The sequence below is a fragment of the Astatotilapia calliptera genome, chromosome 23, assembly GCF_900246225.1.
Source record: "Astatotilapia calliptera chromosome 23, fAstCal1.2, whole genome shotgun sequence".
NCBI lineage: Eukaryota > Metazoa > Chordata > Actinopteri > Cichliformes > Cichlidae > Astatotilapia > Astatotilapia calliptera.
The window spans coordinates 9,976,308-10,003,557 of record NC_039323.1 but is presented as its reverse complement, the minus strand read 5'-3'; the positions used below and the strand labels follow the sequence as shown (position 1 = coordinate 10,003,557).

Here is a 27,250-nt window from a genome sequence, read left to right as displayed (position 1 = left end):
TGTGTGGTAAAATGGAGCATGTAATGATCACCGTAACACAAACCGTAAATTTTATCCAAGCTAAAGGTTTAAATTACCGTCAATTTCAGTCTTTTATGTGGGAAATAGATTCAGAGTTTGCCGACATGCCATCATACAGAGGTCCTTTGGCTGAGTTGGGGAAAAGTTCTCAATAAGAGTTTTTGAGCTCAGCAAGGAAACCTGTCAATTCATGGACATGACATGTATGATGCGGTGAAGGCATTTCAAGTGAAGCTGTCACAAATGCACCAGTGCAACTTGCCTCACTTTCCCTGTTGCCAAGTAATGTTGAACCAAATCAGCGCACTTTGCTGAACTGCACCTGTGCAGATTCAGATGGAGCTGCAGTGTAATGATACACTCAAGGGAAAGTACGACACTGAATGGCCCGCACAGTTTATTAGTTCCACTCCTGAAGCAATGCTCCGTCTACATGCGGCTCCAACCTTGTGTTTGCTTTCATTTATTTTTTTCTGGGGTTTTGGCAGCATGTTCATATTTCTAACTTGCATAATTTTGACAGGATATATTTTTATGAAGAGCAAAATATTTAAAGTTAAAGTTTATTTTTTTAAGTTTATTTAATCTGGAATAACATTCCTGTCTGTTTTTATTCATATTTGTTTAAAAAACATTGTTTTAGTGTGTTCAATAAATGTTTATCTTGTTTGGCCTGCGACCTAAAGTGTGCCTTGAGTTTTGGCCCCCTGTGCAATTGAGTTTGACACCCCTGCCTTAGAAGGTACTCACAACTCACTGATATCCTCACAGTGATGGTTTAAACTCAAATGATTATACAAACACACTCTCTCTCTCACTCACACACACACACACACACTCTCTCACACACATATGCTTGCAGGGTTTGCCCTGACCTCTTCTCTTAAATCGATGCGGTCGCAAAAGTCGTCTGTCTGCTGAAATACCTGCCCTGCAGCGCACACGCACGCACGCACGCACACACAGTTAGCTGAGTGTGTGTGTGTGTGTCCTCTGTCTTCTACACCCTCTCCCCCTCTCTCTTCTCTGACTCCAAACACATCTCCAGAGACCTCCCACACACACACATTACCACACACACACACACACAGAGATCGCTGTGAGGCAGTGAAGCAGATCCATATGGAAATATTTAAGTCTTTACTAATGTCAAAGACCCTCCATTCATACAAACACATCTCAGTGTACAGGCAGAACACACACACACACACTGTTAATGTTTTAACTTCCTGTTAAACAAACAGATCTGGCCAGTGAGGTGTAAACCTGCTGTCTGTGAGTCGTTGCTCTCATTTCTCAGGCTTAAACCTTAAAGTAAAGCAAACAGAAAATGTGTGAAATGCATAAATAACTGCACAAGTACACAAAGACTACAGCTGGGTTTGGAGGGTAAAGGAGGACATGTAAATTTATGTCTTACAGAAAGGTATGAATTCAGACTTTGTCCTTCCTTTTCTTCCTGTCAGGGATGCTCTGGTTTATCCAGTGTGAGCATCCATCAGATGCTGCTGTAAGTTGATGCCTGAGAGTCATTTAGTCCACGGGACGTGTACGGTTTGATCTCATGTCAACCCTCCTCGCTGCTCTTTTCTTTTTACCATAAAACGCCACATTGTCAAAGTTCACATGGAGTCAGCCAATCAGTGATGTCAACAAATGAGCACTGGACTCCAGTGAAAGCAAAAATGGCCTCCATGGAAAAGTTCAAGGAAAACACCACTGCTAGCCAAGAAGATCACAAAAGCAAACTGCAAACAAACATCTGGATGATCTCCGAGACTTCTGGGAAATCTTCTGTAGACTGACAAGACAGAAGCTGAACTTTGTGGAAGGTTTCAGTCCCATTACATCTGCATCAAACTAATAGCTTTGTTCCCTTAATGAATGAAATCATCATTTAAAACCTGCACTCTGCATTTACTCAGGTTCTCTTTATTTGATGATCTGAAACATGTGAGTGTGACCAATATGTGGGGAAAAAAGAAATAAGGGAGGGGCAGGTAGGTGAGATTGAACAGTTGGATGTGTGGGAGGGAGCCTGATGTGCTGGTCTCAGGTTTGGGTGGGACTTCAAACAGCTGATAGCAGGAATCAGAGGGGTCTGTGTGGGTGTTTAGGACTCCACCTGTTCTCCGTTTGAGCTCTGAGCTGGAGAACAGCGGGGTTAATAATGGGAGGAGTCACCAATGCTGCTCTGTCTCTCTGCAGCTCTGCCAAGAGGATAAAGTGCATGGAGGAGGACGTGGACAGCCCGGGGGAGGAGTCCTACTACCCAAGCCAGGGTCGGTCTCCAGGCAGCGGCAGCCAGGCCAGCAGCTGGCACGACGTGGAGCCAGGTATGTAACCACACCCCGAAACGAAACCCCAGCCGCCTCCTCTAATAACAGCCCCGCCATCTTAATACCCCATCTGACCCCGGCCCTAACACTCCCCCCACCTCCACCATGCAGACTCTCGTCATCACACATCCCAGAGCTAACCTGCCGCTCCAACGCAGCCCAGCGGAGCGATGCTACCATGGTGCAGTGTGCAGTTGGTGCTTCCAGCAGGGTGTGTGTGTGTGTGTGTGTGTGTGTGTGTGTGTGTGTGTGTGTGTGTGTGTGTGTGTGTGTGTAAGAGTGATTTTTTTTAATGTTTTGTCAGAGAGTGTGATCTCTCGACTGCCTGTCTCATAAAGAGGACGTCACAGGTTTGATCCTGCACACTTGCAGAATCAGATCCAAAACAGTCACATAAACAGGAAGCAGCCTCCAGCATGCCTCCGTGTAGCTCAGTGTGAATCTGAACAGTTCAGAGACACAAATCTGTTCAGTGAGCCTCACGAAGCCGAGAAAGGGGGGAAAAATTTAATTCGCATTAATATGTCATTAAACTGTCATCTCAGAAGAAATCCATGTTTTTTAATTTGTCTTATAATTATTATAAATTAGTCGATTCATTCTTCACTTTTAATTACTTTTTCAACAGTCAGGCAGTTTGTTTAGTTACCCTTAGTTACCTTTAATTTTTGTATTTTTACGTCATATTTTTAAATATTTCTTTGGTGGGTTTTTCTAGATAGAGAAGTCAAATTATACATTTAAATTTCAAATGTTTTGATATAATATAAATAATAATCTGGCATTTGACAAATATACAAATATCAGTCAAATAAAATATATTTTAATACAAAAAGTCTTTACGTTCATTTTGACATTTTTATTCAGTATTTTTATGATATTTTATTTCAGTGAATGTTGCGTTTTTCAAATATATTTATAGATATTCTTTGCGTGGCTTTTATGGGTTAGAATGATTTTATATTTTGTTTGCCAGGTGTTTGTTTGCCATTTTGTTAAATGGGTTGGAAACTTATTCAGTTACATGTTTTAGTTTTTATTCTTAATTCAATTTTACATGATCATTTATTTATTTTTAATGTTCGTTAAAACTATACTGTAATTGTTATTGAACTTATTAAAATATTTAGATAGAAATTTTATTCTTGCATTTAAAAGATGTGAATATCAATCAAATATGTTTATTAATAATATTAGAATAAGAATATTATATTTTTATAATTGCTATTATGAAGGTATTTAAATTTTCTTTCTGTTCTAAAACATTTTTTAATAATATTTTGGAAATTCGAGCAGACCCCCGCGAGTACCCGGTTCGATTCCCAGCCGAGCGACCATCTGCTGCATGTCGTTCTTCTCTCTGTGCTGTTTCCTGTCACTCTCTCTGCTCTCAGTCTTTTGAAGGAACAAAAATGTCCAGGAAGATATGTGCAGAATAAACTGCTTTCCTAATATAAATTCATTTTACAGAGATGTTTAGGTTTCTGTTGAGTATTTCTATGATTTCAGTACAATCAAATCTATTTTTAAAGCAGGTTTACAGCTACAACAGAAGCACGTCCACTCTGGTTCATACTGAATTATAAATCACAGGTTAGCTGTCTCAAAGGAAACTTTTAAATATTTTATTTTTATTTGCGTTAGAAAAAATAGAAAATTGCTTTAATTCTCAGTTATTATTTATTATATTCAGTTCATTGCATTCACATTGTTCCAGTGCATTTTTGGTTTATTTTATTTTTTACTTTCATTTTTGCAGACTCAGAGATTTTGTAGTTTTATTTTGGTAACCATGTTCTTAAACACACACGCATACACTGATTATATTTATGAGTTCCTTCCTCTTCCTGTCTCCTCTTCCTCTCTCAGCCGGTGTATTCATGCTACTTTTCCTTTCCGTTTCTTTTCTTCCTTTCCTCCGTCTTGCGTTGGAAAGCTGGATATAAGCTGCGTGGCTCTCTAGCTAGCTCTTTCATCTCCCGACAAGGTAAAGACGTCAACACGCCTCCTCACTTCCTGTCTACATGTCTGTGAAACCGCCTCCTCCTCCTTCTCCTCCTTTTTGTCTGAGTTTCCGTCTCGTGCCCCCCTCAACCTCCTTCACCTCCCCACCGCACTCCACCCAACCCTAACTCCACTCACCTGGCAGCATGCTGATGATGTCACTGTGGCACGTCGATTTTGTTTAGTTTGTGGACGAGAAAACCAGCTGGATGGACAGCAGGACAGTTTGTGTCTGTGTGCGAGTGTGTGTGTGTGTGTTGAATGTGAATATGTGACATGGTAACGAGTAAAGGTGTTGTTAGTTTGTGTATCAGGAGACGTTTGAATCTGATAAATGACCAAAACTAACCACAGATTGTATATTAAAGATGGAAGGTAACTCAAACTGGTTTTCAGTGTGAGGCAGCCTAATGGCTGCTGGATGAGAGGGTGGAGCTCTAACTTACTGCTAATTAGTAACATCAAAACCCTTGAATTTCACTCAGCAGTCCTGGAGCTCCGCCTTTTTGGACGCTCTGCTAGTACAGGAACCTCACAGCAGCCAAGTTATTGGTCAGTTGACGTCATTATGACAGTCCAGAGGTCGAGTTCGGGTGAAGCCGAGCAGACAGCTAGCGGCTACAGCCACCTGTGTCACCATCCACCTGTCAATCAAAGAGGCCACACCCCTAATTATTATGAAGGGCAATATTATCTAGAGACCAAACAGTTTCTGGATTGTGTTGTATTGGACAAAGGTGGATGAAGATGGAGTTGCCAAGCAGAAAGAGAAGAGGAAGACCTCAGAGGATGTTCATGGATGTAGTGATGGAGGACATATTGGTGTGAGAGAGGAGGATGCTGGGAATGATGGAGGCAGACGATCTGCTGTGGAGACCCGTTAAAGGTCTCCACATTTAATTAAATGGTTGTGGGTTTTTATGTTTATTTTATTGTGTTGTTCCATTTTCATTTTGTAATGTTTTACAGATTTTTATTTGAAATAACATGTTTGGTTAAATTATTAACTGGGACACATTAAATAATGGCTAAATGGATGATGAATGAATGAATCATAATCAGTGATGGATTGATGGATCATGGATGGATGGATGATGAAGGATAGATGGATGGAGGATGGATGGATGGATGATGAAGGATGGATGATGGATGGATGAATGATGGATGCATCATGGATGAATGATGATGCATCATAGATGGATAAATCATGGATGGATGACGAATGATGGATGGGTTGATGATGGATGGATGGATGAATAATGGATCACGGATGGATGGATGGATGGATGGATGGATGGATCTTGAATGAATGATGGATGATTAATAATGGTGGATGCATCATGGATGGATGATGATGAATGATTGATGGGTGGATGGATAATGAATGATGGAGGGATGGACGATGGATGGATCAATCATGGATGACTGATAGATTGGATGGATGGATGGATGGATGGATGGATGGATGTGGAAACAGGATGAGGAAGAAGATATTGAACAGCCTCAGTTCCACCTGACAAAACCTCTTCGGTCCTTCATCACACTCACAAACAAACAACCCCCTCTGCCTCTTCCTCCTCCTACTGCACCTCTGCCCGTCACTACAAGCCCCACCCCTTCCAGGTAGACCACAATCTGTGTTGTTCCCTCTGTTCACAGCTCGTCTCCGAGCTGTGGAACAATCGTGTGTTTGTGCTGATAATCAGCCATGCAGAGCCTTATTTGCAGTAAAAGTACTTCAGAGTAAAAGTACTCCATTACAATAAAAGTATTGCATGTAGAAAGCAGCCAGCCCGGGTTCAAATCTGACATGCGGCCCTTTGCCACATGTCTCCCGCCCCTCGTGTCACTCTTCACTCCACTGTGTAATAAAGGCCAAAAATAAAATATTTTAAAAAGCTGTATTGAAGATGATCACTGTTGTTCCTGTGATGAACTAATTCAGCCTGAACTGCATCTATCTGGTAGCTATGGTAAAAATTAAAATGTGAGCAGTCAAGATGTTCCCGTCTGCTGAAGCTTATTAAATATTTCAAAAAAAAATCATCACATGTAAGTGTGTCTCGATATTAACGGCAGCCAGGTTATGTTTGTTTTTATCCCAGCTGATAGCGTTTCACACTGCTGAGCTGACAGGAAAGAGAAACAGCATGTCTGAGTTTCACGTCTCTCAGAAAACTGACTTTTTATGTTTGAATAAAAATGCTGCCGGCTGGCCCATCTGACACACAAAGAAATAAAAATAAATGATGGGCTTTAGATCATCACTCACATTCACATTTTTATTTGGTTTTGTGTGTTTTTATTTATATATTTTGTTGCACACTTTTCATGTCGATATTATTATTTTTATAAAATTTCAGGCTTTTGTTCTTTTTTATATTTTAGTGTTTCATTTTATTTGTCATCATTTTTACTCATGTTGTCCTTTTTTGCTGGTATCTAAAAACTTAAAAAGGCTCAGACACACTAAACTCTCTGACACCTGCAGCCTGTGACTCAATCTCCAAGCCCCGCCCCTGATCTCTAAGTCCCACTCCAAACCACCACCTCCCTCCTCCCAACTCCTCCCCACATTGGAGGTGCATAAAAAGTGTTTAAAGAATCAAATCTGCCATGACCCGCTCCTCCTCATCATGATCATCATGGTTCTTGGCAGGGATGCCGTCACCCGCCAGCGCTCTAAAGAGGTCAGAGAAGTCCGGTTTCTGCGGCACTGCGCCTTCACCGAGCGGCGCTTCCTCCACCTCCTCCTCTTCTTCTTCCTCCTCTTCCCCCCGAACGGCTTTCACACACCATCACCGGCCCGTCATTACCGGGCCTCGAGGTGAGGTCATCCCCAGAAACCTCCCTCACCCGCCTCCCACCACACACACTCACCTCCTTCACCCCACCCCCCCCCCCGTCAGTCTCTGTGGATTTTGTCAGGAGGAGGCACCTGTAGACACACACCTATAGGCTGTAGGCAGGGCACTGTGTGTGTGTGTGTGTGTGTGTGTGTGTGTGTGTGTGTGTGTGTGTGTGTGTGTGTGTGTGTGTGTTATGAGAGCATCCTTCCCACCTCACACCTGTTCTTACGTCCCACCCACCCACCACTAACCCGTCTCCTGCTCCTTTCTCGTCTTCTGATTGGCTGAAATAATCTACCACAGAAACACACTTCCTCCTTATGTGTGTGTGTGTGTGTGTGTGTGTGTCTGTGCGGCTGTTGAGTCTTGAGAAGTGTTTTCCATAATAATAATCTGCAGATAATCCTCATTCATCACTTTACCATCTAATCTGGCGAGCAGCTGAAAACTCACAGATCAGCTAAAAAATGATTTTTAAGATGACAAACTTTCTGTGTAGTACAACAGGAAGCAGAGGGGTTATAAAATAATCTGATTTACTGAGCAGCACAGGCGCACCTTAACGATGCGTCATGTGATGCTTTGTCCAACATGAGGAAATGAAATCCTCACATTTAGTGTGATTTGCTTGTAGTTCAGGTCTCAGTGAAGTTTGTGCAGGAGAGCCGATAAAGTCGTCACATTACATGTAAGAAAACATTCCATCTTAAAAGCTGCAACAGCCGTCAGAGCTGTGACGAAGATTAGTAGGCAGCAGGAAATCCTGCAATTTCGCTGCTGAAAGTTAAATGTTTCACTTTTTCGAGCTTCTTATTATTTCATCTGTTACCAATTAAAAGGCCTCAACACCGAACACTGTCACGTCTTTTATTGTGAAAGCTCTGCAGGAACGAGTTGAAGCAAACTCTGAGAGATTTTGAGTTGAGGTGGTTCAGGCATCTGACAAGGATGCCTCCTTGGCGAGGTTTTCCGGGCAGGTCCCACCAGGAGGAGGCCCCGGGGCAGACCCAGGACACGGTGGAGATTATATCTCTCGGCTGGCTTGGGAACACCTTGGTGTTCCCCCGGACAAGCTGGAGGAGGTGGCTGGGGAGAGGGAGGTCTGGGCTTCTCTGCTTGGGCTGCTGCCCCCGCGACCCGGCCCCGGATAAGCAGAAGAAAATGGATGGATGGTCTGAAGATCACTTTTGGCCTTTCTTATCAAGGTCTTTCCTCCACACCCCCTCTCTGCACCTCCAGTAATGGAGTATGGAGTATTTCTGTATTTTCTCCATCCTCACCTCCTTTAAAATTCTTCCACATGTGGTGAAAATGAAGGAACTCTGCTGTTTTAATTCTTTGCCTTCTTCTTATCGTTTATCAATCCACCTCCTGATGGAGAATATCTTCTTCAAGGAATAGTTGGCAGGGGAGAGAGGAGGAGGAGGAGAGGGGTGTCTGAGGTAGTGAAGCGAGGCAATTTGCAAAGTGGAACTAATCCCAGCTCTTTCTTCTGTGTTCGACATACCACACACACCGCTGCTGCAGCGCCGCTGAAGGCAAATCCTCCGCTTTGCCGTCTCGCCCGAAGAAAGACGAGAAGATCGATATCAGAGAAGTTCACAGATTCAGCTGATGACAGGGAAATCACACACTTTCATCCTACAGCTGAGATAGACGCTGAGATGTGGGAAGGGGGCTGATTTTACGCTGTGATTGGATTGGCCACCTGATCTATGCTTTAGCAAAAAGGAAAGTGTGAAGACTAATCTGAAAAGCAGAGATAGTGTCTGTCTCCCGAATCCAAATTGGAAGCTGGTTCCACAGAGTAGGGTCCTGAAAACTGAAGGCTCTGCATCCCATTCTACTTGAAAATACTCTAGGAACAACAAGTAAGCCTGCAGTCTGAGAGCGAAGTGCTTTAATGGGGTGATATGGTACTGTAAGGTCATTAAGATAAGATGTGTCCGGATTATTCAGCAGGAGCAGGATTTTAAATTCTGGATTTAACAGGGAGCCAATGAGGGGATCTGAGGAGAAACGTGCGTGTTTTTATCTTTGGAAGTTGGTTTGTGGGTGTGAGATCCACTGGTTTACTCTGTCGATCACTGAGGCCATCAAATAAATGAAGTTGGCACAATGCATCGGAAAAAATCCCAGAAACAGGATGTGGGACCAAACTAAATCAAACACACACACAGGTGGCTGAGCATGCCTGCACACTGAGTGAGATCATTTCTATTAATGTACACACACTCTGTCCCCGTGTGTGTGTGTGTCTGTGGTTACAAGAGAAAGAGAGAGGGCAGAGAAAGCCATCCATCCAATGATTACTGTAAATACACTGCTACAGAGCACATACACACACACACACATACTCACACACACGGGCGGTCAGTGTGTATTGTCAGAGTGATAAATCACAGCAGACTTTAAGTGAATTAGTGCAGCAGCTTTAACTCTCCTTCCTACGCTCCCTCGCTCTCTCTCTGTCATTTCTAATGTCTCTCTATCTCCCTCGCTCCCCCCTCAGCATCTTCTCTGCACTCTCCTCAGACCTCCATACATCACAGGCCTTAACGAGGCCTCATCCGCTAACGAGCAATCAGAGAGTATTAGACCAATTAGAGCCTTAATTAGACTGAAGGAGAGAAGGAAGAGGAGGAGCCACGTAAATGATGTAGCCTCACCTCCATACACCTGTAGTGATTGACAGCTGGGGTGTCCTGTTGTCATTGGTTCATCTGCTCTGTGTGTCCATCGTCATGTATCTGCATGTTAAGCCACGCCCCCTTAATAAACTTAATAAACTCCTTGCTTCCCACAATGATTATGTCTACCTTCCTCCCCCAACTCTCCTTCCCTTTAATCATTTAATCTCTTCCTCTCTCTCTCCCCCCTCAGCGAGCCCCCACGCTCCCCCTTCCAGCCTCCACTTCTCCTCCTCCCCCATCCTGCAGCAGCCTGGCTCCTACTTCTCCCACCCAGCCATCAGGTATCACCCGCAGGAGACGCTCAAGGAGTTCGTCCAGCTGGTCTGTCCTGACTCCGCCCAGCAGGCCGGACAGGTGGGCTTCCTCAACGTAAGCACGCACAGAGACACAGACACATGCACGCACACACACATGTACACACACACAAACACATCTGAGCTGGGTTTTCCAGCCTCTGCAAAGGTGGGATCTGTTTGCAAAAGTGCTGCAGTGTGTGTGTGTGTGTGTGTGTGTGCCTGTGTGTGTGGCCTTTGTACTGCAGTGAGATAGTTGATATATCTAAGTCTAGACACTGAATCAATACACCTTCCACACACACACACACACACAGGCAGACACACACACACACAGGCTCAGACACACAAACACAAACACAGAGCATCTGCTTTCCGTTTTTCCTACATGTTGGCCCGACTGCAGGGCGATCCCGATTGGAAGGCCGAGCCGCCTCTAACTTAACCTTAACCCCCGAGCACTCGTTCTCTGCCTGGTGTCGACTGGATGAAACAGCTGATCTTTTTCTAATCGTTACTAAGAACCGATTAAAATTGCGCGATAGTCACACTGAAATTTGTTGGAAACTGAAAGCATATTTTGTTTTGTTTTTTAACCTGGATAAAAACCAGGAAAAGAAAGCAGCCCGTGTCCTGTTTGAACACTTTGTCAGCTTTGCATTTCAAAAAATTAAAACCCATCATGTCAAATTTCTCAAATTCTAAAATGCGATGTTTGGGACAAAAAAAAAAACTCACAACCTCACACGCACACAGATATAGCCGCTGGGAGGAGTGTTTCCACTATAGACACGCCCCTTTCACTTAATTGCAGAGTGTCACCAAGAGATGGGGCTTTCTTCCAAAAACCCTTGACCTGGATCGTTAGCTACAGATGGTTTTCTCACTTTTATTGTCGGGTCTTTGCTTTATACTCTAAAGCTCGCTGAGGCCACTGTTGTAAATAAAACTGAATTGAATTTGACATTCTTTGATAGCTGTCGCTGTAAAACTCTTTACCCATTAAAATATAAAAACTTTAATTTTTAAAAATGTAAAATAAAGGATAAAACTTCACAGTCTATTTGGCCATCCAGACGTTTTATACTGCAGATCACTAAAACAATTTCCAGTAAAGTTCTTCATTTATCCATTTCAATCTAATCTAATAAATAAATAAAAAAATTTAAAAAAGAAATAAGCTTCCTCATAGATCCCAAACCAGATGTGGAGGTGATTTCTGAGACTGGTACATCTTCATTTATCATTTATTCTGTTGCTTGTTGGGCTGTTGCCTTTTCAGACCTCTGTTTGAATTATAAGCGCATCCTTCATCGTTTCTGTTAAGTTGCAGCTTAATATTCTCATTCATTCTTTAGATTTCTTTAAACTCTCATGTTGTGCAAAAGTCTTGAGCGAAATGTAATTCCTCTATAGTTTGTATAAGAGAGGCCGGACTTTCACCTGCCCTCCAGGCTGTATGATGGTTCCAGAATTGTCCTTTGGACATCCTCGTACCTGAGATGGGGATGTTTATGAAAGTTTATCAGAATAGTGTTACCTTGATGGATGTGCCTGGGTGTGTAACTCTTATCAGCTGAGTTGTCCAGGGGCTGGGATGATGTCTTTGGAAATGTGCGACATAAGCAAACAAACAAAGCAACCTCATGGTGCCTTCCATAAAACAGGACATCAGAAGACTGCCAAAGAAATGGAGTGCAGACTACTGTGTAAATTTTAATAAATGTAAGGTTTTCCTGTTTGATCTTCAGTTTCTGTTGAAAATCTTTGTTTCAAAAAGGAGAGACGCACTTTCACAGTTACTCCAAGATAAAACGAGTAATATTCTGATGTCAGAGTTTTCATGTACGCGGCGCTGCACTGAAATCTGTTTCTCTAAATGAGCGGCCTGACTAAACTAAACATGCATGTTCCGTCACGTCATTGCACCAAGTAGAAATTACTTCTGCATGTTGTTAATTTACACTCTGGTATAATTTTTATGTATGCAAACTTTAAAAACAGGATTTCAACATTTGTAAAAATCTAAATGCAACCTATGTGATGAAATTTATTAAAGGACACGGCGGTGGCGTTCAAACATCGCAGAGATGGGGGGTTGCTGCTTGTCTGTAGGAGGCTCGGAGCACGACAGTTGAACAACAAGCACTAAAATGAGAAAAGTGAAAAGTCCGGGAATATACAAAGAAAATGATTCCTGTTCGTGAGTTCAAATCACAGTCTGCGTTCTCGCTCACCTGTCTGTAAACGTTGGCGCTAAAATTCCTGCAGTGATTTATCACAGATGTGCAGAGCGCTGAAGGAGAGTTAAAAAATAGAAGCGGTTCACAGCTGCAGTTTACTGCACTTTAAATCCAGACATTATTAGTAAAACTACTGTTAATATATTTAACAAACTGTGTTATTAAAGTGTTTATTTATGTATCCATCATCAGGATTCTAATAAATTCAATAATTGCAGTGAAAAAGCAGCTTTAAATGCTCAGGACTCATCAGTACTGAAGGTCAACGCTATGATTCTCTTCTAATTCTAGGATCTATGAACAAATTGAAAAGGTCTCGTGTAACAAGCTTGTAAATGAATACGCCTCCACCCTGCTCCCCCTGATGGATACACAAGCCATTACAACTGATTTTCCTAAATGCTGCTTAGAGGTCTTACTACCCGATGTTGTGTTGTTCCCGTCATAGGCGGGAATATCATTACGGTCCCTCAGGGAGTCAGTCAAACTGATCAGAGAGTCGAATCACAGTAAATAAAGAGTAAAGTCAGAGGAGAGCAGCCAATCAGATGGCTCCACGCCTGAGGAGTAGAGCTGAGTAGGTGTCCCGGTGTCTTACTGATTTGAATCCCTCCTCGGTCCTTGCTCTTTGTTATGGTCAGTTTTCTTTGAAGGCAAACATATTTGTCCCTTTCTTTTTTTTTTTCCCACTTCTTTGTATGTTTCTTCACATCCACTCTTATCGCCCTGCTGTCTGTCAGTCTTCGTATTAAGGTGTTGATTATTGTTCTGATAAATTCAATAATTGCAGTGAAAAAGTAGCTGGAAATGCTCAGGAGGACTCGTCGGTACTGAACAGACCAATCACAGTGGTTTGGGCTGCGTTAACGCAGCGTTTCCAGGAAGGTTTCAGAAGGGTTTGTGTTTGCGACGTACCTGCAGCATTGATTTAACACTGAAGCACCTGCACGTCCTTCTTGGGCTAAAAGCAGGAGGAATTCTGTGTACAGGTGTTTTGGATCATCATTTTATGGATGAGAACAAAATTAAACCAACATGTCCTTCTGACTGATGGAAACAAAGACGCACGTCTTTACTGCACTGACAGGACAAATATTTCATGCTTTGTGAGAGATGGTTCTTCACTTCCAGGCAGGTCTGTCACAGCAGTTTTTGCTGCATGTTCAGCCCAGGGGCGTAATTTGCAGGGGGGTTACAGTGGTAACCCTTACCCTAAACCATAACGTAACTGTAACGCTGACACTAAAACCACATTTTGAATCTCAAAACTCCCTTCAAACACACACACACTCTCACACACACACGCACACTGTCACACAGTCTCACTCTCACACACTCTCAGACACTCTGTCTCTCTCTCTCTTTCTCACACACACACACACACACACACACACACTGAGAGGACGAGCTGTGACCGACCTGTTGATGTTTCTTTACAGAATATCGTACACATATTCTAACTGTGTCCCCCCCACCTCTTCAGCCTAATGGTAGCTCCCAGGGAAAGGTCCACAACCCTTTCCTGCCGACGCCCATGCTGCCTCCCCCACCGCCTCCTCCGATGGCCCGTCCCGTCCCACTGCCTGTTGACGCCAAGCCGCCCTCCACCTCCTCCACTGAGGGAGGAGGAAACTCACCCACCTCACCCAGTGAGTGTGCGCGCACACACACACGGCAGATTTAAGTACCATCACGCATCACTTCTGCGTGTTTAAACTCGATTTTCCTGCTGGCTGTCACGCCCCCACACAAAAGGAACGACGCATCAGGGTTCAGTTATTAATCTGATATTTAGTTCTCGTGTAATCTGTGAGAAGTGATTTGTGATTGGATTATTTCTGACTGCAGGGTTCAGTGACGCTTCCTGTCTTTTGGCGAAAACAGATGCAGTCACTGCCAAAATATTTAATCCTCCTAATACTCATCAACGACACATGGAGACACTGAAATTTATTTGTATTTATTACTGATGTTTTTGCTTGATGTGTTTGTCATCTGTCTGACCTACTTCTTCTAAATAACTCTGTCAAGTCTTTCAAAACTTTATTAACAACGGCGTAGAAAATATAAACTTTCAAATCAGGTTCCTCTGAATCTAACTTGATTTGGGTCTGAATTTAAGGAGATAAGGAGATTGAATTTACAGTGTATCAGAGCTCTGTCAGGTCATCACGTGTTAATAACGGGCCTGTGTGTTTGTTGTGCAGCCTACTCCACCCCCACCACGTCTCCAGCTCAGCGGTTCGTCAGCGTCGGACCTCGGGACCCCGGCTTTAACATCCCTCAGCAACCACAGGTAACCAACAAACACAGGTCTGTCAGCTGCAAACATGTTTACAAACATATAAACATGTTTATTTCTGCTGTAAAGTTTTAACATGGGAGTCTATGGGGACTAATTCACTGCTGGAGCCTCTGCTGGATGTCAGAGGAACTGCATCTTCTGGCCTCATTTTCAGCATGAGAGAGCGTGCTGCGCACACATGGTGTACCTGTGCTGGTCAGTGTGAAACTAGAGGAAGCAAAAAGAGGTCAGACACCCATCAGCCAATCAGAGAACAGGATTTTGGGATTTATAAACAAAGACATTAACAGGGAAAGAAGCAGCGCTTCACTTCAGGCCTGAATCATTTACTGCAGGGCGGGTGGTTAGTGAACGCAGCATCCTCATTGGATACTGTGTGTGTGTGTGTGCAGGCGCGCGCGTGTGTGTGTGTGTGTGTGTGTGTGTGTGTGTGTTTGGGGGGGGTCAGGGTCTGTTTGCCAGCTGATTTATGAAGAGAGTAACGATTGGGCAGCCTTGACTTAACTCATCCTGCACGCACACACAAACAGTGAGGTGGGAGTCCTCTGTTGACAATCCAGACATGCTTGATCGCTTTGGTGTGTGTGTGTGTGTGTGTGTGTGGTGGCCCGCAGTGAACAAGGGTGTCGATTTATCGACTCTGTCACACACCAGCGCGCGCACACACACACTCTCTCTCGTGAAGACATGAGCCAGGTGTTTGTCACCGCTGCCAGAAACAGACTTGTGTTATTTATTCTTTCTCCGTCTCTCGGGGACGATGTCGCGCTCCTCGAGTGATGAGCAGCTTCTCCTCCAAAGGTTTCCTTTCTGGGAATGAATTTAACCGTCAGTCATCAGAAAAATACAAAAATATCCAGGAGAATTTTTGTGTTTTGTTGGAAAATAAAGAAAATTTGGTCTTTTTTTAGTTTTATTTCTGCTTCAGATTCAGCAGGTTTGGAAAACGACTCACAGCTTTTTTAGGAAATGTGGACGTTGTTTGGAGAGTTTAAACACAGTAGAGAAGAAGACATGTTTTTAAAGCCAGCATGTATGTTTTTTAAATAAGAGATTTATTATTTTTGGGGGGGTTATGTGATGGTGTTTTGGAGGAAAGTGGTGATATTTTAGGGTGGAGGTGGACATGATGAGGAACGATTTAACATCTTTAACATCACACTTGGGCTGGATTAGGTCCTCACACATGAATGTAAACACGTGTGAGTGTGTTTACATTTTTATATGTGTGTGGGTTGGGGGCAGGGGGGGCAGCTGGCGTCGTCTTTGTGTGAGAGTGGGTGTCATGCCCACACAGGTCAGAGTGGTGGTTGCCCATGGTGACAAGGATGGAGGGAAGACGCCGAAACTAACACACACATACACACACACAACATCAGGGAGAACACGGACTTGCGGTGGGACACTGGGTCAGAAAGTCAGTGCTGAGCCATGCTGTCAGCATCACTGGGAGGCGAGACAAAACACAAAAGTACAGAAGAACCACAGCATGTTCTCTCCCAGGAGCTCCAGAACCAGCCCAGAAACCACAAACGCACTCTGAAGTGCTCGTTTTCTGCTTTTCTTTTATTTCCTGTCAGATATCTGCTGTTCCAGTCGTCAATGTTCACATCAAACACGATCAGAGTTTCTGATACTGAGCTCAGTGTACAGCAATCTCTGCGAGCCCAGAGCTCAGCCACATCTACATACTCAGGTTATCACAGCTTTTTCTACTGTAGCATCAGGATGATGTTGCATAGAGAAGCCCCACCCACCCACTTTGGCAGGTGCCAATCAGATGAAAGCTAACTTGAGAGGCTGAAGCCAGAAGAAGATGGGGAAGATATTTTGAGCTGTGAATCATGCAAAGCTACTCTGGAAAGATCCAAGAAAAATATTATGGAGCTGTAAATGAGCAAAGCAGGTCCTCTTTAACGTCTTTTATGAGCCCGTTCTGAAGGACAGCTTGTATCTTTAAGACGTCAGAGGCGTTCACAAAAACCTGATGCTGTGCAAATGACAGCGAGCTGCAAAACTCAAAGACCTACATGAAAATCCTGCTTTTATTTGTGCCATAAGGGACACAAGTACATTTCACAGTCTGTAATTTTAGCTACTTTGATCATGTCTGTAATTCAGACATCAGGACTCAATCACGTGGACTCAATTACCAGGAATCACACAACAGGACTCCAGGACTCAAACATCAGGGTTTGGACACCAAGACTCAGATATCAGGATTCGGACATAAGGACAGACATCAGTTCTCAAACACCAGGACTCAAACATCAGGACACTAGGACTTGGACCACAGGACTCCGATACCAGGACTCAGATACCAAGATTCTGACACCAGGACTTAGACATCTGGAGTCACACATCAGGCTTCTGAACTTGTCTTTTTTATTCAATGAATATTTGTCTATCATCCATCTCTCTCCATCTATCATTGCTACTGTTTCTGTCTTGTCCTGAGTCAGCACTTCTCCAAGACTCACACACTCACTTAGTGAGTCATGATGTGGGTGTGGTGTTTGCACTGCATACGTGTGTGTGTTCAATACGAGTGTGTGTGTTTTAGATTCACCTTGCAAATCGGACACGGAGACGGTGGATGACTACACACACAAAGGGGAAAGCACCCTCACTGCCTCCAATGAAACTCTACCACACAAACACACACACACTTGTATTGATCAGGTTATGGCTGGCTGTGGTATCACGGTGTGTGTGTAAATGTTTTAGTACCAGTTTTTCAGAAATGAGATTCTTTTGAACTTTTTAGACTCAAAGACACAAGTGACTTTTTGTTAAACTGTCATGATATCAGGGCTTTTTCTCCACATGGACATTCGTACGGTGAAAGGTCGCTGTTGGAAGAAAAGAAGAAAATAGTCTTCATCACCTTTTGCTTTTAAGATAAGATAACCTTTATTAGTCCTACACGTGGGAAATTTGTTTTGAAACTGCCCTTGAGTTCCTCGTGTACCTCACACAGTTTTTCAAAGCTAATACTTGTTTGCTCCACAGCTCTGGTTGATAACTGGTTTTATATACCTCTATATTGGGAAATCTAAGAGATCCGTTGCATTAGCTTTGGTTGAGGCACACCTTCCTCTGCAGCAAATGACGGGCAGATGACACAGAGTGACTGTCACTGAAATCTTCTCTCTCTGAGTGATCGATAAGCCATCATACTTAATCAATATGTTATCGATATCTCTGGTTTTTCACCACTTTTAGACTGGTGCTGAACGGTGATTTAGACTGGTTTTACTTGTTACTTTGGATTGGTTTTAGACATTGTCTTGAACAGCTTTTAGAGCGTCTTACAGACTTCCCTGGATGTTCAGGATGGTTGTTGTGCTGCACAATGAATTACTTCCTTGAAGCTAAGAGCCACAGACAGAGTGGGATGTACCAAGGTGGACAACACATTGAGATTGCTGAGAATATGAAAAACATGGAAAAACAACATCAGATTGCTCCTTTAAAATCGCCTTCCGTCTTTCGCTGTGATGAGTTTCTACAGTCTGAATCACAGCTGTCAGCATCAACCCACTGTGTGGTAACATTACTCCACACACACACACACACACACACAAACACACTCTGTCTGGCCTGTGAGAGTTTCATCTTCTGAGTCTTCTCAGGACAGAGGGAGGAGCTGCAGTGCAGCGAGCAAGCGAGAGGCCGAGAGACACCGATAGAAACAGGAAGAGAGAGAGCGAGGTAGAAAAGTCCCAGCGTCAGCAAGTTGTATTGATTAAAAACTAACCTTCCAGTCTTCTCCTCTATCACTACTGCAGACACACACACACACACACACACACAGCAATAGAATTACAACGAGTCAGGAGCAACTGAGGTCTGAGTGCAGAGAAACCCTGCAACACACGCACACAAAGAAAAAAAGGAATGCCTGATCCCGCGTGTTTCATTTAACTTTCACTTTAAATTCAAAATCCAGAAGCACATTTTCTAAAAAATGTACATTCTTTAAGTGTGTGTTTTGTTTTTATTCCTGTGTGTGTGTGTGTGTGTGTGTGTGTGTGTGTGTGTGTGTGTGTGTGTGTGTGTGTGTGTGTGTGTGTGTGTGTGTGTGTGTGTGTGTGTGTGTGTGTGTGTGTGTGTGTGTGTGTGTGTGTGTGAAGAAGTGCCGAGTGGGACGGGGAGGAGAAAGTGATCGAGAGAGGATGAACATAAAGAAAGAAACGGTGGGAGAGGATAAAAGAGGCGGGGTAGTGGGACGGGGATGTGGGGGGGTGATGCGGTTGCCTTGGCGATGGTAGTCACGTCCCGGGCCGTCTGGTTGTCCTTAGCAACCAGACATGATGTAACGCAGAGATGAACTTGAACTGGACGGGCCAGTGAGGAAGAGGAGGGAGAGATTCATGAACGATGCACCTTTGGCGATCGATACGAGCCTATCAGAGATGGATTACACACACACACACACACACAGAGTTTTGTGCTCCTGTGTCATAAACTCATACCCAGAGAGGAGAAGCAGCGTCCTGTGTTTGTAGTCCGAGAACCTGACAGTCTGACATCAGCCTGTTGTGGGTTCGACTAAATCAAGCCCCACTGGCATCCCCTAGAGGCAGCAGTGTTCATTACAACCACAGGATTATAGTGCTGGAAAGAGAATATCCTGAGGATAGCATCAAATAGCAAATAACAGAAATCCAGCCTGGAGGGACTGTTTGAGGTGTACTTAAAGGAGGCAAAGTCTTTTAATTCCCACAGTGTATCTGTATTATTGGACAGCAGCAGAGTAGCTCGGCATGATACAGGGTTCAAAATGATCTTCTTCTATCTCTTTACATTATGCTTTAGTGCACCACCTCAGTTTATGAACATGCTGTTTTAGCTCCTGCCCCTGGGAAAGACTTTCTTCTGATTTGCTGATACTCGTAAATGGAAGGGTTGAACATGCTTATATGGTGATCTCTGTTGGAGACTATTTAATCATATCATATCTCTATGTCACACAGACCCAATAGAAGAAAAAAATGGATAAATTGGTCTCAGAAAGTTGACTCTGTTCATCTGGACAAAGCGTTTCCAAGTTTCTGAGATTTCCTTACCCGGGAGATTGAGCATCCATCAAGACGTGACTGGGTGTTTAGAGCACTCTGTAGCCTAAGCTTTTAGCTCACAGTGATCACTGTGCATACACTGACCTCATAAACTTCTAAAACTAAATTTTTTCCACCTTTGCACTAGGGCTGCCACGATTAGTCGACTAATCACGATTACGTCGGCTATCAAAATTGTCAACGACAAATTTAATATTCAACGCGTCGTTTGAAGCTTTGTAAGATCCTGAAAGACGCAGGAATAAGTGGTAGGATTTAAGAGTTTAATAACAGACTGAAACAGAAGATGGCAGCAATGCATCTACAGCTGCCGCTAAACCCCGAAGAAGAAGAAGCAGTCTCCGGTATCGTAGCTGTGTCCAAATTTAGGGGCTGCATCCTTCGGATCCGATTATGTTACAGCGACGCAACGAAGGCTGTCCAAATTCGAAGACTTCTCCAAATGCGGCCGACAAATGCGTCCTCCTTTTCCCCAGATTTGAAGGATGGGTTGGGTGTGTCCTTCGTGGCCCAACCTATCCCAGAATTCATAGCGCGGCCCAGCCAATTCTAGTTTCCAACAATGGCGGCAACTACTTAGTATTAATATTACTCGTATTACTCTTTCTGGGTCACAAAATAAACTTTTAAGATATTTTCAGGTGAGAATGTAGGTGTGTAAACTTCAAATATCTGCTCGGTTTATCAAGACGTCACATATTTGTAAAAGTGCTCCGATGTTTTTTGAGACGTCTGTTACCCACCAGCTCAATAGCTAGCCGGGGGTTTCAAGGCTCACTAGAGCCAGTGAGAAAACCGGACTCCCGGCACATTGTTTTCAAACCCCCCGCAGTCTTTCGCTACTCAGGTTAAACATGATATATAAGTCACTTAGATAACTTAAAAATAATAATAATTAAAATTAATTATAGTTTGACTTTTTTCAGTATTTTATTTGTTCCTGAGTAAATTGGTTTTGCTGAGATTAAAGTTCTAATTTTCGCACAGCTGAATAAACGTCAAACAGAAAACTGATTAAACAGAAGTGTGAGATGGTCGAGAATTTACTCCAGTGTCCTGTTATATTTTAGATAGCAAGGAGCAGACGGCTGAGTTTATTATACTCCACCGAGATAATCTGCAAATTTCATTAAAAGTTTAATAAACTATCATCTTGTCTTTATTTTTAGTTAGCACATAACTTAAACACTTCAAACTGTAAGCTAATGATAGCTATATAAGAGCAGACGCATGCTGATGCAATAAGCTGTATGTTTTACGTCCAATGGATGCATGATCTGATTAGCCGACTAATCACAAAAATAATCGGCGACTAGTCGACTATCAAAATAATCGTTTGTGGCAGCCCTACTTTGCACCCATATAACTGAGAGGAAGTATGGAAAACTTCATATTTGCCCTTTGTTGGGGGCAGCCCACCAGACACCATCAGCATATATTTTTGTCACCTGTCCTACAAAAACAGGCAGTTAATGCTTTAATTTTAATCCATCTGGGTCCCAACTGTCTGGAGGTTGAATGTGGGTTTGTTTGGCCTACTGTCAGTGTCAGAGTGAAGATCATTCATGGACACACCTTTTCTGGTCTTGTGTTGTAACAGGATATATTGAATAACAGTCTCACTTATTTCAATCTAAAGAAATAATTCATGTTTCCTCAAAGACATACTTGAGTTATCCTGAATTCAGGAGAACACACATATTTAGTTTGGCGCTACAAGCTAATCCACCTTAAGATTTATACTGTAACATCATGAATCCTTAAGTAAGTTTTTCCATATTCAGTTTTTAACCACAGTTTGGAGAATTGTTTCTATAGCAACAGGAGTTGAATGTATCATCTGCATAGAAAAGTCCATAAACTTCAGTCACAGTGTCATTGGTTTGTGGCCAATAACAAACCACACAACAAGCCGTCCTGGAGGCTGCACGGTGGGAAGATTTCATACAGCCTTAGACTAATCTTTGAAACCTTAGTGATATATGTGTAACCCCGCTGATTGGTTCTGGGTAAATTTGGACGACAAGTACCTGCAGTCGGGATCGTCCGGTAAGTGGTTGCTAAAGCAGTCCAGATGTTAACATCTATTTTTATCTCTCCACAGTGGTACCTGGGATAAGGACTCCAGAGGCCCCTCCGCCCACCTGTACGACAGATCGCTGCAGTCTCCTCTCCGACCTTTCACCTTTGATGCCAGCTGTGACAGAAAGCCCAGTCTAACCTATCCCTATTCCTTTCCTGTTCCGCCTCCACCAGCACCACACACAGGCTCAGCAGCATCAGCATGGCTACAGCGGATCAAACGCACCGTGACCCCCTGCAAACTGTATATCACAGACATCCGTGCAAACGTATGGTTCACACCTCAGTGTCCATATACAGTGCCAGACCCCCCCCCCCCCCCAAATCCAACCAGGTTGATAAGTACGTGGGCGACCTGAGCCTTTGGGAAAGACTGAGTCACAGAGCTTCTGACGACACATATGCTCTCCCATCATCCTTTGCAGCGGGTGCATCCGTGGACTTACAGTCATACGAAACCCTCCCCACACTCATCACCTGCCCCCCCGTCTGGAGTCCGATGGTTTGGGGGTTCGTGAAGTTGGGATGTGGCACAGTTGGTACGAGGGGCCACCAACATCGCCACCACCTGAGCCTTCACGGACTTCCTGGGATGGACTTCACGCCCCTCGGTTGCTGGCAGGTCAGGGAGGGGGAAGTTGGAAGGCTCTTTGAAAGGACATGGACCTGGATGGATGTGGAGGTGTGACGGGCGCAAACAGACGCCCCCACCTGTTTCACAGAAATAACAAGAACTTCATGTGGAGGGGGGGGGCTGTGACGGGCGACTGGGTGGAGGGTGGGTATAATCGTGGGGTTTTAGGGTTTAAGGTTTTCTTTATGTGAAGTGTTGCGACCAGATGCTGGTGGATCCGAGTTTGTTCCTCTTGGATGCTTTTTGGCTTCACGGCTCATTGATTTTTCTCTTTTCGCCACCATTTCAGCCTCCTCGTCCTCCACCATCCACCCATGGGGGTGAAGCTACAGCATGCTAAGAGTGGGCCGAAAACTCTGGTGTCCGAATCGAGGCAGGCAGATAGGAGAGAGAAGAGCAACTCAAACTTTACCAGTGAAATATTGATCATGAGGAAAGTGCAATTTTGTTGGCTAGTTGTTGGATAGTTAAATATCTTTGTAAGATAGCTCGTTGAAAACAGTTGATGAAAAGTATATATAAATATATATTTTTCTTCCTAGTCCGCTCACACCTCTGGGACTCTAAAATAGCGGGGTAAAAAAGACAACCACACAGCGCTGAAGTCGAAACCACAGCCGGGTGAGAAATAAGGCGAGCTGTATTCACTTTTATCGTTTCTTCTTTGTCGTTTGTTCATCGTGTGAAGCTGTTAGATGGTAGAATGAGAATCCCTTTAACAAATATCATTTTAAACAATCAGTCTTTTAAAGCAGCTGAAGTCTGCGCTTCATTTTGTTTGAGGAGGGAAAAATACGCCAAGCGGTTAACTTATTTTAATGAGCACATCGTTTTACTTTCGATCCGAATTTAATGAAATCTGGAGAAAAAGTACCATGTGAGTTTAAGCTGAAAATAATCGCGTGGTTTAATCTTTTAACGGGTGCCGCCCAGTAAGGGCCGGCCCTGTGATTGGCTGGGTCTCCTAGAGGTCGTGCCCAGCCAAAAGCACTTATTCCCGCAGTTGGCCAATAGGCTGTGAGTTTGTAATCAGGGGTTTTGGTTTAGCTATGAAGAGGTAGAGCAGAGGGTAACTCTCTGGAAGCTTTCGTCCACAAACAGACGGCCGACAGCGCTTCACGTGCAACTCAGCATTTTATCGATCTTGAGTTTTGTTTTTCCTTTCCTATACTATATATATAAATATATACACACACACACACACACACACACACACTTACGACCATCCAGCGTTGAACAAAAGTGAATTTAAGTGAAAAAGTTATTTAAAAAAAAAAAAAAGAACAAAAAAATGCATGTTCTAGTGTTAGTGACAGATTTTTCCATAGATGATGTAGTTAGTGAGAAAAGACACTATATTGTAAACCCAACATCCGGCACTTGCCAGCAGCCGTCTATTAGTTTCCTCTTGCTGTCCTTCACAAACAACCAGCTCTCTTCGCTTCTCGTCATCTCTCCATCCTTTTTATTTCTCCTTCCTTCCTTTTCCTGCCACAACAGATCAGTTCTGCTTCGGTTTCGAGACGTTCATTCTTCCGTTTGATCTCAGATTGCACGGAAACACGTGTTCCTCATCGATGTGCCTTGAGCTTCAATTCAGTCCTGAGAGGTTTCATGAGATCTGGCGTGGAGAGTCGTGATTGGTTGTTTCTTTCCTTTAGTTTTCCTACTTTTCCTCCATACCCGAGATGTCGTAGAAGGCATTGAAGCTGAGGAGGAACCCTTTGTATTACGAGCTCTCGGGCCTGCGTGGCGTTCTGCCCCGCCCTCCAACACCTGCAGACCCGAGCAGATGAAATCTACACCAGCTACTATCAGCTCCATGTGCTAACAGCTAAAAGCACGCTGAAGTTTGGTGGAATGAGCACCCAGTGCGAGGTCATGTGACGTGATGATGTCTGGTTTGAACAAAAGGAAGTGAGCAGCACGGTTTGAGCCAACAGTTCTGCAGCTAAAAGTAGGTTTCAGGAAGTGCAGAGGTCAAAGTTCAGGGTTTAGCAGTTTGGTCTTAGTTTTACAGCTGAAAGTGTTCAGCCAACAGTTTCATGATGGCAGACTTTTCAGTAAGTGAGCCGACCACATCACCTAATGAGCAAAACGTCATCCAGGTCTTGGTGGTCTTACGCACTTCACCTGAAGGCAGCTGGACTTCTTCTTAAGGTTCCTCACCTCACTGAGAGGCTTCCTCCATCCTAAAAGTTAATGTGGAGTCCTGGTATTTCTCTCAGGACCTCCTCCAAGGTGACAACCTGAGACTCCCTGTTTCTAGAATGGAGGAAGTGTATCCTTTAGAAGTAGGATGAGGAGTTCACTCCTCCTGCTCCTCCACATCAAAAGGAGGCAGCTCACCTCAGAGATTACATATCTCGGCTGTCCTGGGAACCAGCACCGCCGCTGTCCTTGGAGGTGGCAGAGGCAAGGGAAGTCTGGGCCCGGCCCCAGATAACCTGCAGAAAAAGTCGAGCAGCTTTAATGATAAATGTTAACAGAGCAGCATATTTGTTCGCCATGAGCAAAACAAAATGTGAACGAATTAACACACCGACAGGTTTTAAATATCACTCTGGGTCACCACACCTGAATCAAATGATAAGTTCATTACCAGGCCTCTGGTGGTAATTTAGCCATTTAAATCAGCTGTGTTGGATCAAGGAGACATCTAAAACCTGCAGGAAACCGGCCCTATTTTAAAGCCTGGTTAGGACACTTTTGGTCCGATGCATTCCAGACCAGCTTGTTACAGGTGTTTAGATGGTCACATGATTCTCTGAGAGTCTGCTACGCCTGGTGTGAGTAGGCTGTCACTGCAGGTGTGCTCATTGCACTGACCTTCACGCTCGTGTTGAAGGGGCAGACTGCTCTCCTGCGATGACTTGCGTCTGTTGCTGCGATCTCTGAACAGCAAAAAAACGTTTCTTTCACGTCTTCCTGTTTCCATTTTCAGTCCGTCAGTTCGTCTACTTTTGTTCCCACATTTGAATAACAAGGACATAAAATATGCAATACCTGCTTGCACTCAGACTTACGTAGTCTTCTGTTTCGTCTGTTTTGTGTTTGTTTTTTTCTTTCAACCAAAGTTAGCGTGCATGTGACTTCTGTCATGCTCCATGGTCAGTCCCTGAAAATGGTGAAGCCCCGCGGCGCCGCTCAGGGTGATTTACTCCGTTTCTTCCTTCCTTCCTTCCTTCCTTCCTTCCAGACAACCACAGTCTGACATCCGGGTCTCTCTTTCCCAAATCCTTTTTATTTGATTCCTTTAGTTGCCTCCGACAAGTCCAACTTCTCGTCCATCGTTCGGAAACGTTTCCGACGCCACTGCCCGCCTGCTGTGACGGCGCCCGCGGCTGTGACGGTCGAGTGGTTTCTCTTGCGGGTGCCATGTTTCTTCCTCGTGTTTGTTCTGTCTCTGTTCTTGCCTACCCTTTAGCCATGAGTTGGGCATTAATTATCTGCACTAAATATGAAATAAATAGTGAAAAGTATGAAATTTAAAAAATAAAAAAAATAAAAACAGCTTCCAGGGCTTAAAGCGAGTGAAGGGAATAAAATATTGCACGGACATTTTTTTGAAAGTGTCAGAAAAACTAAAAAAGCAGCCTAGCATCTAATCAGCGACGTACGGCTGCATGTAAGATAACAACCCAATTGCACCGTTTTTAAAGACAGAAGATGATATAAAGCAATAGTTTGGGCAGCGTGTTTTGTTCTCGTGTTGTGTCATTTAGTTCAGCGGCGAAGAGACGGGCGGTGGGCAGAGCAGCAGCTGACTGCAAGACTTGTTTGTATGTTGTATAGTTTTATTAATTACACTGATTTTAAAGCTGCCCTATTTTCTAATGCAGGACTTTTGTAACATTGATTAAATGAGGAAAAAGTAGTGTTGTGAATTTTCTGATCGTTTGTATCGAGGCCACATTACTAGAACTGGTTGGTTTGTTTTCTGGGAACTGGACTTGAGTTGAAAACTTTCCTGTTTCCTGATTTGATTTCTTAGTTTTTCCTTTATTTGTTTTCCTTTTTTTTGTGTATTTAAGGACATTTCCTCTGTTGATGGTTTAGCATATTCCTGCACTTACACGTTTGGGCGCTGTGGTGATCAGACCTTTGTAAATGGATGTTACAGTATGCTGTATGTTTTTGAAGGTTCTTTGTTGCATCAGTGTCGATGAAGCTAAATCCAGTAATTCTGAGGAAAATTGGTAAGAAAAGCGAGTTTTTTATGCATTTTTAACATTTTCGTTTTAGGCAGGAGACAATGACATAGCCAGCCAAAGGATGCCCCTACTATAAATGCATCTCGGCATCTTTTTTTGTGTTCACCATTCCATGCGGGAAAATAAACAGCTTGATTATGCAACATGATTCTTTTTCTTTTCCATCTGTTTCTTTCTTCACTGGCCCACAAGATCACCACCTCCTCCTCACCCAGCCCTCCTCGAGCCTGGAGGTCCGCTTTGATCTCCGTCCATCCACACATCTGCTGCTGCTCCTCACATACAGTCAGCAGGTATCAGCCGGCGAGCGGCGAAGGCCGGCTTCCAGCGTGCTCTGAGGTCCCGCTCGCGATGTTTAGAGTAAACATTGAGAGGCGAGAACGCCAGCGAAGCTGCAGCTGGCGCTGTGGCCTCTGATTGCTTACAAGGGTGAAAGCGTCACGATGGCCACGGTGGCAGCAACGGTATTGTCATTGCCAGCCCCTTGCT

At 43.8% G+C, this 27,250-nt stretch overlaps 1 protein-coding gene across 7 annotated transcripts in view; it reads left to right on the top strand.

The window, feature by feature from the left end:
• Positions 1-23,828, top strand: part of nfia (nuclear factor I/A) — a 147,567-nt gene extending 123,739 nt beyond the window's left edge. For 2 of the 7 annotated variants that reach the window (XM_026159085.1, XM_026159089.1), the window contains exons 6-12: positions 2,230-2,357; positions 4,297-4,347; positions 7,024-7,191; positions 10,097-10,275; positions 13,926-14,091; positions 14,650-14,738; positions 21,936-23,828. In XM_026159085.1, coding sequence (XP_026014870.1) covers positions 2,230-2,357; positions 4,297-4,347; positions 7,024-7,191; positions 10,097-10,275; positions 13,926-14,091; positions 14,650-14,738; positions 21,936-21,950 — 796 coding nt within the window. In that variant the 3' untranslated portion in view covers positions 21,951-23,828. The remainder of the gene's footprint in view (positions 1-2,229; positions 2,358-4,296; positions 4,348-7,023; positions 7,192-10,096; positions 10,276-13,925; positions 14,092-14,649; positions 14,739-21,935) is intronic. The other 5 variants (XM_026159090.1, XM_026159093.1, XM_026159087.1 and 2 more) reach the window with 4 other exon arrangements.
• Positions 23,829-27,250: the final 3,422 nt, after the last annotated feature.